General features: G+C 29.7%; 2 protein-coding genes across 7 annotated transcripts in view; one reads left to right on the forward strand and one right to left on the reverse strand.

Moving 5' to 3' along the window:
- Nucleotides 1–2,860: 2,860 nt before the first annotated feature.
- LOC125068474 (FACT complex subunit Ssrp1) lies at nucleotides 2,861–10,398 on the reverse strand. Of its 2 annotated transcripts, none has more exons than XM_047677614.1 (13): nucleotides 10,219–10,398; nucleotides 9,310–9,495; nucleotides 8,901–9,116; nucleotides 8,559–8,737; nucleotides 8,244–8,483; nucleotides 7,924–8,052; nucleotides 7,323–7,484; nucleotides 6,664–6,796; nucleotides 5,669–5,844; nucleotides 5,234–5,342; nucleotides 4,785–4,982; nucleotides 4,315–4,605; nucleotides 2,861–3,920 (listed from the first exon to the last, which is right to left on the reverse strand). In XM_047677614.1, exons 1-13 carry the CDS (start codon nucleotides 10,267–10,269, stop codon nucleotides 3,819–3,821), a joined length of 2,172 nt encoding a protein of 723 aa, XP_047533570.1. In that variant the 5' UTR covers nucleotides 10,270–10,398; the 3' UTR covers nucleotides 2,861–3,818. The 2 variants fall into 2 exon arrangements, with proteins under 2 accessions (XP_047533570.1, XP_047533569.1); XM_047677613.1 differs by having other exon boundaries at nucleotides 6,649–6,796.
- A 1,501-nt stretch (nucleotides 10,399–11,899) lies between these two features.
- LOC125068471 (huntingtin-interacting protein 1-related protein) overlaps nucleotides 11,900–16,534 on the forward strand; it is a 28,162-nt gene continuing 23,527 nt past the window's right edge. For 4 of the 5 annotated variants that reach the window (XM_047677606.1, XM_047677605.1, XM_047677610.1 and 1 more), the window contains exon 1: nucleotides 11,900–12,210. Coding sequence is in view for 3 of the 5 variants with exons in the window: in XM_047677605.1 (XP_047533561.1) it covers nucleotides 12,127–12,210 (84 nt within the window). In the remaining 2 variants the exon portion in view is untranslated. Of the gene's footprint in view, nucleotides 12,211–13,526; nucleotides 13,591–16,534 lie in introns of those variants that run through there. The other variant, XM_047677607.1, reaches the window with a different exon arrangement.

The following is a 16,534-nucleotide window of genomic DNA, read 5'->3' on the forward strand; positions in this document are numbered from 1 at the left end:
ACATTTATTACATTATCATCATAATATGTCTGTTTTTATTAGTAAATTTACTGTACCTATCGCTGTGATATTTCTCTTTTCCTACTTTAAAATGTAAATTTTGTAGCGTGTAACAAGGTTTTGAATTTTCAATAAAAAACAAAACTTCTAGATTTATATAAGATAGACAGATAGTTATATTATATTTACGTAAGTAGGTAATATGAATAAAAAAAGTGTAAAATAAGGGTTTATGACATCTAGGAAGTCGTTAAAGCTTCCCACCATAACAGAAAAGTATGTAAAGCTATACTAAACTGCATCACACTTTAAATGCTCCTCATTATAATAATAATAGGCACTATTGTGCTATTGTAAGTTATTTAATGCGAGCCCTTTTGAAAAGGGAGAGCTAGCGCAAGGCGATTTCGCGCGTTTTTAGTTTTTAGAAAAAAAAACTCGGTGCAAGTTCAGCTCACGAAACTTGGGTTCTGTACGATAAGTAAATCTTGTAAAAGTAATAGATGCTATGTTAGTGCACATACTTGTAGTTGAGTGTTTTCTAGCTCAGGATAAAAGTCTTAAATTGTTTAGGTAAATAACATTTTATTTCTAACAGTATTTAAAACGGGATATTTACATTATATAAAATGTCGAAATATCGAGCTCCACCAAATAATAATAAAAAACATAGTAATTGTCCCGTTTTAAATACTGTGAGTAATAAAAATAACCATGTTAATTTAAAAAAAAAACATTTTATTTGGTTCAAAAAAAACCTATTATATTTTGAATTGCTATAGTTTTGAAGAAATTTATTAATAATGTTCATTATTTTGAAAATTATTATACTAAGTATGTAAGGCAATTTATTATTATACCTCAAATATAAAACTTTTGCAATATACGCATAAAACCCGAAACTTCCATTAATTTTAATTCTTATATTTCTTTGGTGTTGGACACTCGATATAAAAGTACGGTACCCTAATCTGCATCGCGCACATCTGTAGAACAGAATTATTCGACTCATAGAATGAACGCTGTGTGAATCTCCCAGTAAGTGCAGTAAATTGTCTACAATTCATGGTTACCGCTTCATTTTTTGCACAAACTTTATACAAAAGAACTTAATCATAATTCATTATGTGCCTAACTGTACTTAGACAGGTCTTTTTAGATTGTTTTAATACGTTTACTGAGAAATATTATATAAGATTTTTTTTTTAAATAAAAACTGTCTATTCTCATTAAGCTTAACACTTTTACCTAGTATGTGGTTTGGTAAATCATTCCGTTATACGATATAAATAGTGGTCTCATCGTGGTATACTGGATTTGGTTGTGGACCAGAAAAGATTATTCTGGAGTCAGATACAGACGTGTGTTGCCACATGTGGTGTTATCATAATACATTTCGAAGCTTATGCCTGTATTTTATACAGGGTTTGTTTGGAAATTATGACTTATAGGTTCAACAAAAAGACAAATATTTTATATTCTAAATTATAATTGTCTACTAAAAATAATGCATTCTTTTTTTTAGAAAACTATACTGGCTGCAGCAGTCAGCTACTAGCTATTTTTAATGGTAATTTTAAAAGACAAATTTAGAGCATCTAATGTGCCGGATTGTAGTAAATACATATTTTAATCTAAAATTGCAAAAACTACACTACGTAGTTCGTGTCCCTTTTTAAAAGAACATAAATAACAAAATATGATTATGCAAATATGAAAAATATTTTTATTATTATTGATTTAAATACATATAATATAAAGCGTAAAATATACTTATTTATTGCGTATAATATATTGTTTTCTAGAAAAATAGCATAGAAATGTTATTGTAGAGACGAGTTGTAAATACATGTAAAGATAGATTGGCAGTTTAAGGCAATAAAGTAAATATTCGAAAGCATGCCCTACCACCATTTGGTGGTATCCATCGGTTATTCTATCTCCAAACAGCAAAAAAATAGCATTTTTGTGTTCCGGTTTGAAGGGTCACTACACGCAGAAGGGACATAACATCTTGGCTCCCAAGGTAGTGCATTTCTTATATGAGGAATAGTTGATAATCCTCACAACGACAGTGTCTATGGGTGATAGTGATCACTTACTATTATAATGGTCATTTGCTTGACCACAAAATAAAAAAAAAACATGACTCTCATGATGTTTTAGTTAATAAATTATAATCTGTTGACTTTTTTCTGGATTTAAACTAGTATTATGGAGAATAATTAATATATGTAATAAATTTTTGTTATCAATATTATTCTTGGAATATGGACACAGTAAATTAACAATAGTTAGTTACATATAAGTTATGTATAATGACTGAGTAATATTGTAGTTTTATTAGGGATATTCAGCCAATTTTATCGATTTAGGTTTGGTTTGCTAATGTCATAATTTCCATAGAATTATCTTAATTAATTATCATTAATAAAATATTGTATATGTTAATCCTCTATGCGTTCTCTAAACTAATCATCCGATTGTGATGAAACTATGGTGCGATGCTCTGCGTACGCCCGCTAAGGATCTTGGGCTTAAAATACCAAGATTTTTATATTTTTCTTGCAATATATGGGGAATCTTATTATAACTCGTAATATTTGTAATAATTCGTTCTTATATGTCCTAAAAAACTGGCAGTGAGTGATCAACATTAAAATAAACAATGAAAATAGAAAAGTGCAATATTAATGCATGAAGTTAAATAAGTTCATAATACCTTAAGTACTTTATTTTTATTAGAAAAAAAACGTACATCTATAATTTAAAACACAAAATTATTATTATATGTACATGAAAATGATTTTATTACTAAATTTATTAATAAAAGATACATATATAATAAATCTACTATTAGGAAGAAATCAATAATAAAGAAATTGCGTTAAAAATTAAACAAATAATATATAAATTATTTATATTTTAGTAGTGAATAAAAAACGCATTCGGAATAATGTGATTGCCTTTAATGGTCCCTTCCATTGGATATTGGGTTTTGACATAAGAATGGAGCTAATAAACATGGTAGTTTTTAATTATTAATTCAAAGACAAATTTATTAACCGGTGCTGCTTCACTATAATATTCCGCGCTTTTTGTTTTAAAACCTGAGCCTAACAGCATTTGGAAAAGGTAATACTGGGAGCTCATATTTTTCGATTATAATTAATTGGTTCTTGTCACGATTTATTAAAGTAAGTCCTGCTTATGAATTGTAAATAACTCTTAGAATGACAAAATACATGACGGCATATTTTATTATAATAATTTATTTGGGAACTATGCTATCAGATTCTAAAAAAATACTAAAGCTATAAAATCCTTACATTTATAACATTCTACAATACTAAATATCACTTATCATTAATTTCGTGTAGTGATAATTTCAGTTTCAAACATACCGTTGCTGTTTTTAAATCAAGGTTCTTAAGGTTTTATATCAGTTTTGATTATGTATATAATTATTCGTTTGATTTTTACTTATAGCATCCATTATTAACCTCATATAATGTTATAGAAATACACAGGTACAAGCATTCACTCCAAACATGTATAACACTCTTTCAATATTATATTTTTGGATAGTAAGTTTAAAAATTTGTAAAGATCATGTAAAAAACTGCATCCTATGAGAAAAACGTATCGCAAAGAAAATGACAATAGGTTTACATGTCATCATTAAATAGAGCCAAAAAAACATAAGTATAACTAAATTATTAAAATTTACATTCTCTCATTATATATTTATTCATACATAACAAAAACTTAACTTAATCATATCACGATATCGCATTAGGGGGTTTTGTTGTTACACATTATTCGCTATCGCTCCCGCTACCGGTCTCGTCTGAGCCCGAAGACGCAGCTTCCGATGAGGAATGTTTAGCTTTTTCTTTTTCCTTCTTTGATTCCTTACTCTGAAAAATATTATATATATTTTTAACAACGGTTTTTTTTTCATTTAAAAATTATTAATAAAAGCGTTACATAGAACTGAGATATTTACTAATACATTAAATTTTATAGTCATCAATATTTTAATTATTATTATAAAATATTTTCATAAAAGTACAAAAAATAAGCTAAGGCTAAAAATCGTATTTTTTTTAATAATCAATTTGCTTATTTTTTATTAGATGTAAAGAAATATAACATTAGCTAATTTGCAACAAAATATTTTTAGTAAAAAAATGACTAAATTTCTCCGTTTTATAAACACGCCGTTAATATCTTTCTATTCAAAAACTTTATGTAACAGAACTTAATTCGCCGGTTAATTGCTATTAAATATAATACATATTAAATACCAACCTCTTTGCTGTCCTTTTTATCCTTTTTATCTTTTTTCTCCTTATCTGAGTCAGAGGAGCTGTCATCATCTTCAATATACTCCTTGCTGGTAAACTTCCCTGAACTAGAGCTTGCAGCGACGGTTTTAACTTTTTTACTTGCTGGAGCTTTAGTTTTTTTGTCTGCAGCTTTACGTTCCTTCTCAGCTTGTTTCTTTTTTTGTTTGAACTCATCTGCCGCGCCACTATCCTTGTACTTCTTCATTGCTTGATTGTATTCTTCCTTTGCTTTATTAGCCTTTTCTTCCCATTCCTGAGGAAGAATTGTTATGATGAAGAAAAATATTACATTTTAAATAAAGTAAAATACATACACGACAATTTATTAAAAAAAGAATTGATTTATTAAACAAATTGTCATGTAAATAATATGATAAACGAGGTTAAAGCAGTACAGATTATATCAAACATAAATACACAAGATATACGCACAGTCTTATCCTTAAGATCGCGCCATAGTTCGCCACCCTTTTTAGCGATCTCCGTGACCTTGATGCCGGGGTTGTCTTCTAATATACCCTTGCGGTTCTCGTTCAACCACAGCATGAAGGCGGTCGACGGGCGCTTCGGCGCGTTTGCATCTTTTTCACGCTTCTTGGACTTTTCTTTACGCTTGCGCGGAGCTTCCGACTACATTTTGGAAGGAAATTATTACATATATAGTTTGATTGACTTTTTTTATAAAGTCTTTGACAAAATATGCCAAATGGTGGTTGAGGTACTGATTATCACAAATTGTTGTCAATTATTGTTTCTGTGATGTGTTTTAACGAATGATTAATAGCTTAAAGTTAATATTTGCAATCACTTTAGTTATTGGTCCAACCTTTAAAGAAAACTGATGAAAATGAAACCCGAATACAGCATATAATTTAACTTACAATAGTGATGGTCTTTTTAGGTTTTTTCTCTTTCTTCTTTTCTTTCTTGCTGTCAGCAGAGGCACCCGAAGCGTCAGAGTCTTCGGATGATGACGGATTGGTGTCATATCTGTTCATTAAATAGAATATTTGTTTATTTATATAATATTTAAATTAAGAATTTCTTTATAAGCATAATCTGAAAATTTAAAATGATCTATATTTAATTTATAATAAAGTAGACTGACCTAAGGATGCCTTATTAATTTACGAGATATTATTACATAGTTTAGGCAACGGTGCCAGATCGCAATTTTATATTATATTATCAAACGCCCGCATACGGACACACACACAAAAGCATTTTTTTTAATAATGTGTACTTAATTGTGTTATAAATAGATAGTAACGTTATGGTAGGATATATATGGCAATGTTAAGAGCAACAGTACTCACTCTTCCGCGACGTCGCTCTCCTTGGCCTTGTCGGGGTTGAAGTCCTCGTCGGTGCTCTCGTCGTCGCTGTCGTCGGACTCCCGCTCCTTGGCCTCCGCCTTGACGCGCTCGAGGTACGCGTCCGGCTCCTTCTCCGTGTCCGAGTCGCCGAAGTCGTCGTCGTACAGCGCCTTGTCCTGTAAGCGTACGTTAGGTAGTAGAAACTATAACATTTAACACTTTGCAAATGTTTACTTCAAAAAACTTTCTTATTTTATTTAGTACTAGCGACTCTCCCCGGCATTGTATGGGTGCAATTTTACTAATAATAAAAAAAATTAAGTGACCTTCGCAATTAAGTATTAAGTAGGTAATGTGAAAATATAAATAATATCAAAATAGATCAAAAATTGCCCACGATATTGATTATTATTAGGGTAACAACAGGCAGTGTTGCAGCCAATGGTAGATTTGGAATCAGAGAAAGTATTCATTCTTATAATATAAAATAAAAGATTACTATAATAAATGCCAAGGCAACTTATTTATGTGAATAAGGATTAATAATAAAATTGGTAAGAATGCTTTTGCAAATATTACGTATTTATTTATTACTAATCTATATTTGACAAAAAATAGTATTGTATGTGTGTGTATTGTAGGTCTTTTTAAGACCAATAATTTTCTAGTACATTGTTTCAATGTATCTCTTATGGTTTAGCCAAACTTAGCCAACGTAAACCATACGAATCGTTTTTTTGTACATAACCCCCTTAGAGATTTTATATAAAATATTTACAAATGAAATAGACAAACATTTCTCCTTTATTGCTCTTTCTATTAGTGAAAACCCGTTAAAAAAGTTATACATAGAATAATCAAAATACAGACAAAGGCAGACAGCAAATTTGTTTTATACTATTTATAGACTAGTTTGCTTGTTGTTGGGGTGCCAATAAACAAAAATATATAAAAAAAAAAGTGTATAAAAAGTAACGTACCGTAAATTTACTTACATTCTTTCCAGTGTTCTTAACATGGAGTTTCTTAGATGTAATGTAATCGAATAGTTTGTCGTATTCTCCTTTCTCAATACTGCTGAATGTGTGTATACTGCCAGATTTCAGTTCTATCTCGAAGTCAAAGGATCTGTTCAATTAAACAAATTATATTTAATATTTTGTTAATTACATTTTTAATAATTAATTAAAAAACTATTACTGTAAATCTTATAAATATGTGATTTGATGATATTTATTTCAATATAGTATTAGTTTTATTTAATTTCTTTTTTAAGTATTAAGTAAAAATGTGTTTCTTATATATTTTAATTGTATAGTCTATTTCAACCACAAGAGGAGAAAAGTCAAATATATGATCATAATCTATGATCTTCATAATGGATTTGCGAAATAAATCCCTTTGAACGATGACGAAACTACTATCAGAACTTTGAAAGTAAAATTAAAGTAGTTAGATTACACATAAGTAGTTAAGTGGAATAGTGTTATATTATGAATAGATAAATTGATCACAAACTAATACACAATATAGTGGAGCTATTAGAAAATCGCATGGAATACGTAAGTTTAAGATTTGTTTATCTCGGTTGGATCAACAAAGTGCATGAGAGCAAAGTCGCAGGAAATCTGCTAGTCTACAAAAAGATTCTCACTTGGTAGAGGAAGCGCCACCTCTGGCGAAGTTGACAGACGCGATCTCCTCGAAGCGAATGTGCACGGGCGGCTTGTGCACGTAGATGAAGCCCTTCTCCAGCGGGTACAGGTAGCCGGCCGCGGCCTTGTACGAGCACGCGATGGCCGGCGTCTTGTGGTGCCTGCGGAGAATGTTTAAACAATATACGTAAGATATAAGTCTATAGATATAGATAGCTGTGTGGCACCTACATAGATTCTATATTCAAATGGGTCTCATTGAGTTTCTAAGCACCTTTCAGATTTATGTCTTAAAAAATAAAGTGTAAATTAAAAATATGTAGTTAGCTAGTTGCTAGCTGTCTGCTCTGACCCCATCCAAGTTATATAAGAGTTCTGTGTACTTCCCAAATGCTGTGCCACCTACCAATCCAAACCAACCAAACTATCCAGGAACCCAATCAAATACATATACAAAATTTGTTTACATATGTTCAAGGTGATGATATAAAGATAGTATATTTATAGCTATATAAGTTAGATTTATACTTAAGAGTTTTAAATGGCTAATAGGTTATATCGGACAACATGGAAAGTACAAACAAAAAATAAGACAGTCACCCTAAGAAGTCTCCAGGTCCTGTGACTCTTCGGTTGATGATAACTTTCATTATTTTAGCGAGCACTTCGTAAGTTGGTCCCGATAATTCTTTTGTGATTTTTCCCTCATATTTCTCCTTCAATTCTTCCCTGAAAAATATTTTCTTTTTAAAAAGACATACATATATATTTTTTTTTCTAATAGAATTCATATCATGATATATTTTTTATCATAAATACTTACTGTATTTATGTGTTTAAAACTACTATATATACAATACTATATTAATTATGTAATTATACTTACAACACAAGATCTTAATACACAAAACTAAACTTACTCTGTAAAAGGTAGCTCCAAACTCGTTTCCTCTTCAATACCAAACAACAGTACCAAATAGTGGTATCTTGTTTGACCTTGTTTTATGGGAGGATCCAATGACACTACGAAAAACATTTGTCTCGTGTCTTTGTGCGGTAATAAGAATAGTCGTAGCACTGTCGACATTGGGATCTTGTAGTCAAATGTTTTACCGTGAAGTTGGAAAAACGTTTGGAATACCTTAATGTCGTAGCGACCACTGAAAAGAAATAAAATATGTGAGTATAATTCATACGTAATATATTTGATAATTTGTGAAGCAAAATAATCATACCGAGGAGTAAGACACTGCAACTCCCTGAATATAGCAATAGCATCCCCAGAGACAGAGATAACACTTGCTTTATTCATGACTTGCTGGTGGAAGGCTTCAACGGCATCCATGTCACCTGCCAGTTCACTTGTGGGAATGTGGAATCTCATTTCCATTAATGAGACAGGTGTATCATCATTCTTAAAAGAAAATTGGTTTATATTTGTTCAATATGGAATAGTGGAGGAAAAAATAAGTCATAGATAAAATTAAATGTCCCTGTAAAGTTTTCTTTGGTATATTTACTGATAAGTATTAAATAGTGTATGAACTATGATGCATATGATGTTATTCTTGTCTTACCTGATGGAACTCTAGTGTCACTTCATTTTTGCCAGTATTGCACTGTGACACATAGTGTAAAGGTATCTCAAAAGCAGTATTGGTTCCTACATTAAAACTCAGTACAGCTCCATTAAACTTAGCTGTACCCCAGTTCCATCCCTTGAGTGATAGTTCCTTTTCCAGCATATCTTTATGGTAGTTGCTCTTGAAAAACTTTGCAACCTTTTCTTGTTCCTGAAAATTAAATTGTTTATTTGGCTTTTGTTTTTATCTACATATGTAATAACTATTAGTAACATAACATTCTAGAAAAGTGATGTCAATAAATTTTTATGCTTTATATTTCTTTGAGCCAAATACCATTGTCATATACATATATACATATATTGTAATAGTAGAAGTATTTAATGTTAAGAAAAATGATTACCCCATCCTTAAAACCTCCATATCTGTGTAATGTGCCATTTTTCAAAAACAATCTTAAGCCCCATGATCCAATGAACTTTTGAAAATTCACAAGTTCAATATCATTAGCTGATATCTGTTCAACTTTGCCAGTTTTGCTGTTTTTGAATATTATATTTTGATCTGTCATTTTTAACCTCCCAGGCACCTGAAATATCATTTGTCATTAAATGTTGAGGTTACACATTATGAATAAATATTTAACAATTTCATCACATGTTTATTTGAGGAACTATAGAGTCACATTCACTTTGTGAATGTACTAACTTTGGAGACTCTTTAGTTAAAGTTATTCTTAGTAGAGTGTATGAGAATGAATCCAGTATATTTTAAATTATTTTGACAAATTTGTGGTAAGTCATTTTCACAAATATATTAAGAATTTTGTTTGCATTATGTTTTCTATCATCTTGATATTTGATAGTCTATTATCTATATAATAAATGTGAATTATGACTTTTACTTAATGTCTGACAAATACATACATGCATCTGTCACATTTATATTAAATGAGGCAAATGAGCTTGTGCTTGTTAAATGTTGCTTAAAAGTTGAGTAACATTTTGGAAGTTTATATTTTAAAACATGTCACATGTCAAATAAGCGTCAGTAACTAGTGTCTAAACTACTGAAAATGATACGACATTGTAATTTTATGGATAATTTAATATTTTAAAAAAATGTTACAAATATAGACAACACACAAATGCAAATAATTAGATAATTATGACCTAATAAGTGTGTATTATATATATATTTCATAAAATTAAAGTATATAATGAGATCAGATTACTCAAATTTAATAAAAAATAAGGAATTTTAATTCTTCATTTGTTTGTCTGAAGCAATGACAAAATGTGCTGTTACTTGCCATAGTCCCCTTTATTTCTGCGGTTACATCATTATATTCTAAGAACTCCATTTTTTACACAAAATTATTAGGATATATACTTTTATATTATGTTAATAAAACGTTAAATTCAATATTTTGCACATGTGATGCCGGACTCAAACTCAATTGCAGTCCGCGGGGCGCGGAAATCGGATCCAAGCAAAAGAATATGACATTTGACACTGACATTTCGAATTGAGTATTGACAGACATCATATTGTACGGTAAATATTTTGTACGATTTAGCGAATGAACACACTTAGTTATTACATACAAATTTACATTACACGTCTAGTAGTTTAGGTACATCCTTTAATTTATAAACAATCTATGTGTAGTATTATAAGCAAATGAGGTTCATAAAAATAATAAAACCATAAGAATACATTTTTTTATAGTTATGCAGTTAAGGCCCATGGTACCGACCGTGAGTCTTTGATTCTTTCTGAAAAGATAAAATTGTTCGATTAAAAAAAAATTTTTTTTTTTTATTTTTCTGCAGATTTGAGTGCACTCGCCAATCAATTTATATATTTGAGCTTAGAATGCGTAGTGATACCAAAAATTATTTAAATTATCGTTTCTAGAAGATCTGATACTTCCTCATTTAAAAATACATTCGTATTTACACATCATACGTAAGGAGAAGTGAATTTAATACATTTTTACTGTTTAACTGTAAATTTAATAGAAAAGCGCCTGCAACGCTCCTTCAAGCCAACTTCTGCTGCAGATGTCAATTAGCGGTTGTAGTTACTTTCGAATTTTCGATCAGGTGTGCCTCTTATTTATATGCCACCTATACCATAAAAAATAAAGTTATTAACGCTAAACTATTTCAGATAGGACACTGTTCATATGGTTATATACTGAAGCATGTATTCAAATTTTAAAAATATTTTATATTATATTTATTATATATTTTTAATTAAGCAAATTGTTGCAAATGTGACAGGTCATTTATATAAACGAGCAAGACAAATTCAAACCGGAGCCCTAGATTATAACTACGGTACATTCATTACATTCCCGCTATAAAATCAGCTGGAATTTCCGAATTGAATATTTTTATTGCTATTTTGAGATTAAATCTACTCTGCAAAAGTACACTGTCATAGAATCTATTCAAAATGTTATAAACGATAATAAGGATCGTTAGCACATTTTTAATAACAAATCATTAAGCAATGTTGTAAAAAAATGTCACGGACAATCCCATTTCTAACCTGTGAAGTTAAAAACAAGGAATTTTTAATTATTCAATTTAGTTGTATTAGGTTTGTACCGGATTGTACCGCATTTTGAATCGTTTTTACCTCAAAGGGGTAAGATATATGGGAGTGCGATAATATAGTCATAAAAATTTGGTCAGCTAAGGGTAAACCATATGAATGAAACCCAATAAGTATAATTATGGTATATTTAGAATTGATTTCAAAATTTACGCCTAGCCTAAATATTACCTCCGTTAACTTTTGTTACTTTGTTTCTTAAATGATTTTAAGCAGATGATTTTGCATCAAAGATAATTATAAAATTAGGAAATGAATGTAAAAATAATACAGCACAATCAGGGTAATAGAAAATTCGTCGTTGACAACACTGCCACAGAGTACGATAAATAATTAAATAATAGTTTTTATTAGTAACTCTTTGTGGATTGACGTCTGGAGTTATCTTGTCCTCAAAATTGTCAAATATACGTGTTTTTTTTAAAAATAATAGTAAATAAATAATCAGTTATATAGTACATTTATAGTGATTGACTATGTACGCAGTGTTCAATATTTAAAAATTATCAGTAACTTAAACAATATAACATCCAATCTAAATCTGTGGTCCTTGATTATAACTATTTCGTAGGTGTATTTTGCATGTGCAGTTCATATGGCGTCATTATCACTACCACGAGTACTACAATTGAAGAAGAACAGCTTGGATGCTGAGCGTGAGCAGTTCGAAAAGTTTCAGGTAAGATAACTTACTAAAGTCCTAAAAATATGTTTGGTAAAATTATTGTTTATATTTTTCTGGTTTCTTAAAGTATACATTTTAGAACGAAATGTTGATCATTACTTTAACATCAATATGTGTATTTAAAATATCTAATAACATAGCATTAATTTTATACAAAGATAAAGTTTACTGACTTTATGTATTATAATAAGTGACTTGTAACTTACACATTTATTTTATTATACTTAATGTGAATTTCACCATTTTCATGCATATACAATGCATTAAAATATAATTTTATATATATATATAGTTCATATTAGTAATATGTACAAATTTTTATGGAAGAATTCTTGGTAAATAGCATCACTAATAAATCAAGTTGACTCAGCTGCCTAATACTACAATGAACTTATATGACAAAAAATCCTCTATTCATTGAAAGAATATTGCTGATTTAGTTACAATTTCATTTTTTTTAATAATTTTGAAACTAGCAACAAATAATCAAGGTAACATAAAATTAATATTAATATAATTGCAACACATATGTACTTATAATGTAACATATTGAATGAATATAGTTTCACTTTTTATTTTCCACATGATTGTTGTTCTAACGTATTTATTAAAGGAAACCACAATTTAAAGCATATTCTTGTTAATTTTTTTAACCTGTAGGCTGAATTAATAACCTTCGTTTTGGTTTCTCTGTAGCTGTGTGAAAACTAACAAAATTATAAGAATTCCCTTTTCGTCCACAGATCCTATAAAAATAATTTATAATGTATGTATGATTGTTTGTGGTAATTATTTGTTCTTTAAAGTATATAAGTGTGGCAACAATATCATGACACAGTTACTTTTGTTACAACACTGCATTACGTCAATCTAATTCTCACTTGTGTATACAAACAATGTAGTTTACCAGCTGCTTATGTAAACAAATAATCTGCAGGCTACACTTTGTACATAGTCTTACAATTATTATCACTTTTGATTATTACTTTGTATGCTAAGCAATTAATTGAAGTTTCGAGTTGATAAAAATTGTACTTTTTAATATAAAATAATTTCAAAATTATTTTTAGTATGTATAATAAATTTAAGAGCAATTTCTTATTCTGGCATAAAATCTTTTAATTTTGTTAATTAATTAAATTTATGGGACTGAATGTAAAAGGTAGAACATTTCACCTGATTACAATTTCGATATATGATTGAATGATTATATATATCTTTTTATCTTTTAATAGATAATAGCGAAAACGAAGCACATGATAACTTATCTATCGGGCTCTATCCGTTTCACCTCAGTTGTGATTCATCTATGTTAACAATACATGCATATATTGAAGTTGTTTTTATAAGCTAATTGTTTGATTTAAAATTTAGGTGAGTGTTTTAAATATAGCCTAACCCATGGATAGTGTAAATAAATATTAGGAGTGCTTGTCTTCGGTCTTCTCTGGATTCATTGTATGACGGCTTTTAAGAGTCTTACATATTTCTATAATAGCGTTCAATAATGCTTACTTCTTACCGTATACGTTAAAACTATTGTATATATGTAGTTTTTATAAAATATGTATAGTGATAACTAAAGTTTCCATCGGCAGTATTTCGCGGTATTTTCTTTTTTGAATCGGTGGTCATTTAAAGTTGACTATCAATAAATGAGTTTCATTTGATTACTAGTTTTATTTTTAAATACGTCATCTACACATGTACGAAAAGATAGCGTATAGTTGAGTGTATATTTGCTGTCTCTAAATATCGTATTGTTGCAGATTTCCTCTTATTTTACAAATATAACAACATTCGATGCAAATCTTGTTCTTATAATTTGCATTTCGTTTGTATGCTCTAAAATATCGTTTTATGTTGGAAAGCCGGCACTGGTCAGACGACGTGATTGTTATCTTCCGCCCACAACACTACATTTATTATATCTGCCCCCGTTATGTTTTCATGCTCAATGAATTTATGAATGCCAGATTCTTAAATTATTTTACCTTCGTTGAATTCATCAACAATTTCCATACCTACCTATATATAATACTGTGCTCGTTGTACGTTTGCAATGTTATGGTATATAATGTTGAAACAAATTTTTAATTATCACCCGGTACAAAGCAGGTGTCGTATGACATAACTTAGTCTAGGATACGCGTAAGTTCATCTTTGATGACTATGGTTAATAAATTACTGGGTATATTTCCACTCACGTATTTATCTCAAATTATTCATGCGTCAATAATTATTATTTGATGAATTTGTAAATACAAAAATCTGTATTAGTATATACCTTTTTGAAAAACAAATAAATAAAGTTTTTAATATTTATACAATAATTGTAACTTAATTCATTTATAATTCAACAAAGAAGATCTTACTTTCATGGGTCCAAACCGACATACGTTACCAAGTCTTTTTTTTAAACTTTGATAACATATTATCCTAAATATATATAGTTATAATTAAGTAATTTTGCACGTATACTGTTTTACCTCGGGTACATCGCTCTTTTAAGCTTATCACGATAAATAAGTACCTAAAGAGCTAAATGTAGGCACTTGAAAATAATCCTATAAAGTATATTTCAATAGATAAAATGTTATAATAAATAATAATACTAGTCTTATAAAAAGATAGATAAGTTTAATTATTTTAAAGTACATACTAATTTGTTACTTGCGTTTTATTCATGAATATATCCATTTTATATTATCGAGTGTAATTTACGTGGGAAGATTTATATCAGGACGAGAGAGCCGGATAAAAGAGTAGTTCTGCTATTTTTTATGGCAAAACGAAGTACACATTAACTTCGTGAGTTGAACATTGTTTTTATTTTATAAATAGCTACTAGTATTACTTACCATTGGAAGATATGTCAGTTAATTAAAAGATATTAAATAATTAAAACAAAAAAAAAAGGCATGTAGTGGAGTTTTACGTATAAATATAAAGCTTGAGTCGAGTTATAGTATTCGTAACAAGTCTCTGCATTTTATCAGTAAAAACTTACGTATATTTTTTTATGTTATCCTTATGAACGTATTAAATATTTTCATTCCTTAAGAATTGAATATTTTTTAGATTGATCAATAAATCGGGACAGTAGTTTATTTTATGTCAATAACATTATCAAGAGCTGAGATGGCCCAGTGGTTAGAACGCGTGCATCTTAACATAACATTGCTAGCCATGATATTTTCAAATATAACGAAGTATATAATGAGCCGAGATGACCCAGTGGTTAGAACGGGTGCATCTTAACCGATGATTACGGGTTCAAACCCAGGCAAGCACCACGAATTTTCATGTGCCTTATTTGTGTTTATAATTCATCTCGTGCTCGGCGGCGAAGGAAAAAATCGTGAGGAAACCTGCTTGTGTCTAATTTCAACGAAATTCTGCCACATGTGTATCTACCAACCCGCACTGGAGCAGCGTGGTGGAATATGCTCTAAACCTTCTCCTCAAAGGGAGAGGAGGCTTTAGTCCAGCATTGGGAAATTTACAGGCTGTTAATGTAAAATGTAAAAACATTATCAATTATGTTTCTCAGCGTTCGATCTTTATATAATATTTATGTACTTACTTCACCTGCGCATGAGTCACAATATGCATCTTATTAAGACTCGAGAGGTATTCAGATACAACTCGATTGTTCCAAGCATGTGCATAATTTATCAAGACGGATATTAACTGGACCTTGTAATTAATGGCAGAGTTCTGATTATAGTAAATGTTTATATAATAATCGTTAATATATTTTAGTTATTATTAGGATCGGAGAGAGCTGAGTAATCTTGTGACTGTGCTGCAAACTAAAGAACTTTTTATAAAAACCTCGTTAACAACAGAGTCAGTCTGAACATCAAATTCTGAAAAGCTTCACGTACACAGGAGAGGATATCTGGGGATATTTATGTATATTCGGATGTTTTCTCATTTCATTGTATATTGAAAGGGCAACATTACTTTGATTTCAGATATTCTTCAAAAATGTACCTGTGAACGTATATTTTCGTAATTGGTTACAGTATTTGATATATATGCATATTTATAATGTAGAAATGATAGGAAATTGCAAGTACGTGTCGACAATTGTACGTGTTGGGCGATAATTTGCATAAGTAATTTTACATAGTCAATGAAAGACAACATAAACAATACATTTCATAGTTAAATAAGTGTCCTTATAATAAGAGTAGTTATTTTGACATTTCACGCAGGTTGAGGTCGTGAGACTGTTTCTTCACTTGTAAACGTGAGTATTATAATAATACGACGTAAAGTCGGTTATTTGACCCTAACAGTAAACAATGTA

The sequence above is a fragment of the Vanessa atalanta genome, chromosome 13 (assembly GCF_905147765.1).
Source record: "Vanessa atalanta chromosome 13, ilVanAtal1.2, whole genome shotgun sequence".
Classification (NCBI taxonomy): Eukaryota; Metazoa; Arthropoda; class Insecta; order Lepidoptera; family Nymphalidae; genus Vanessa; species Vanessa atalanta.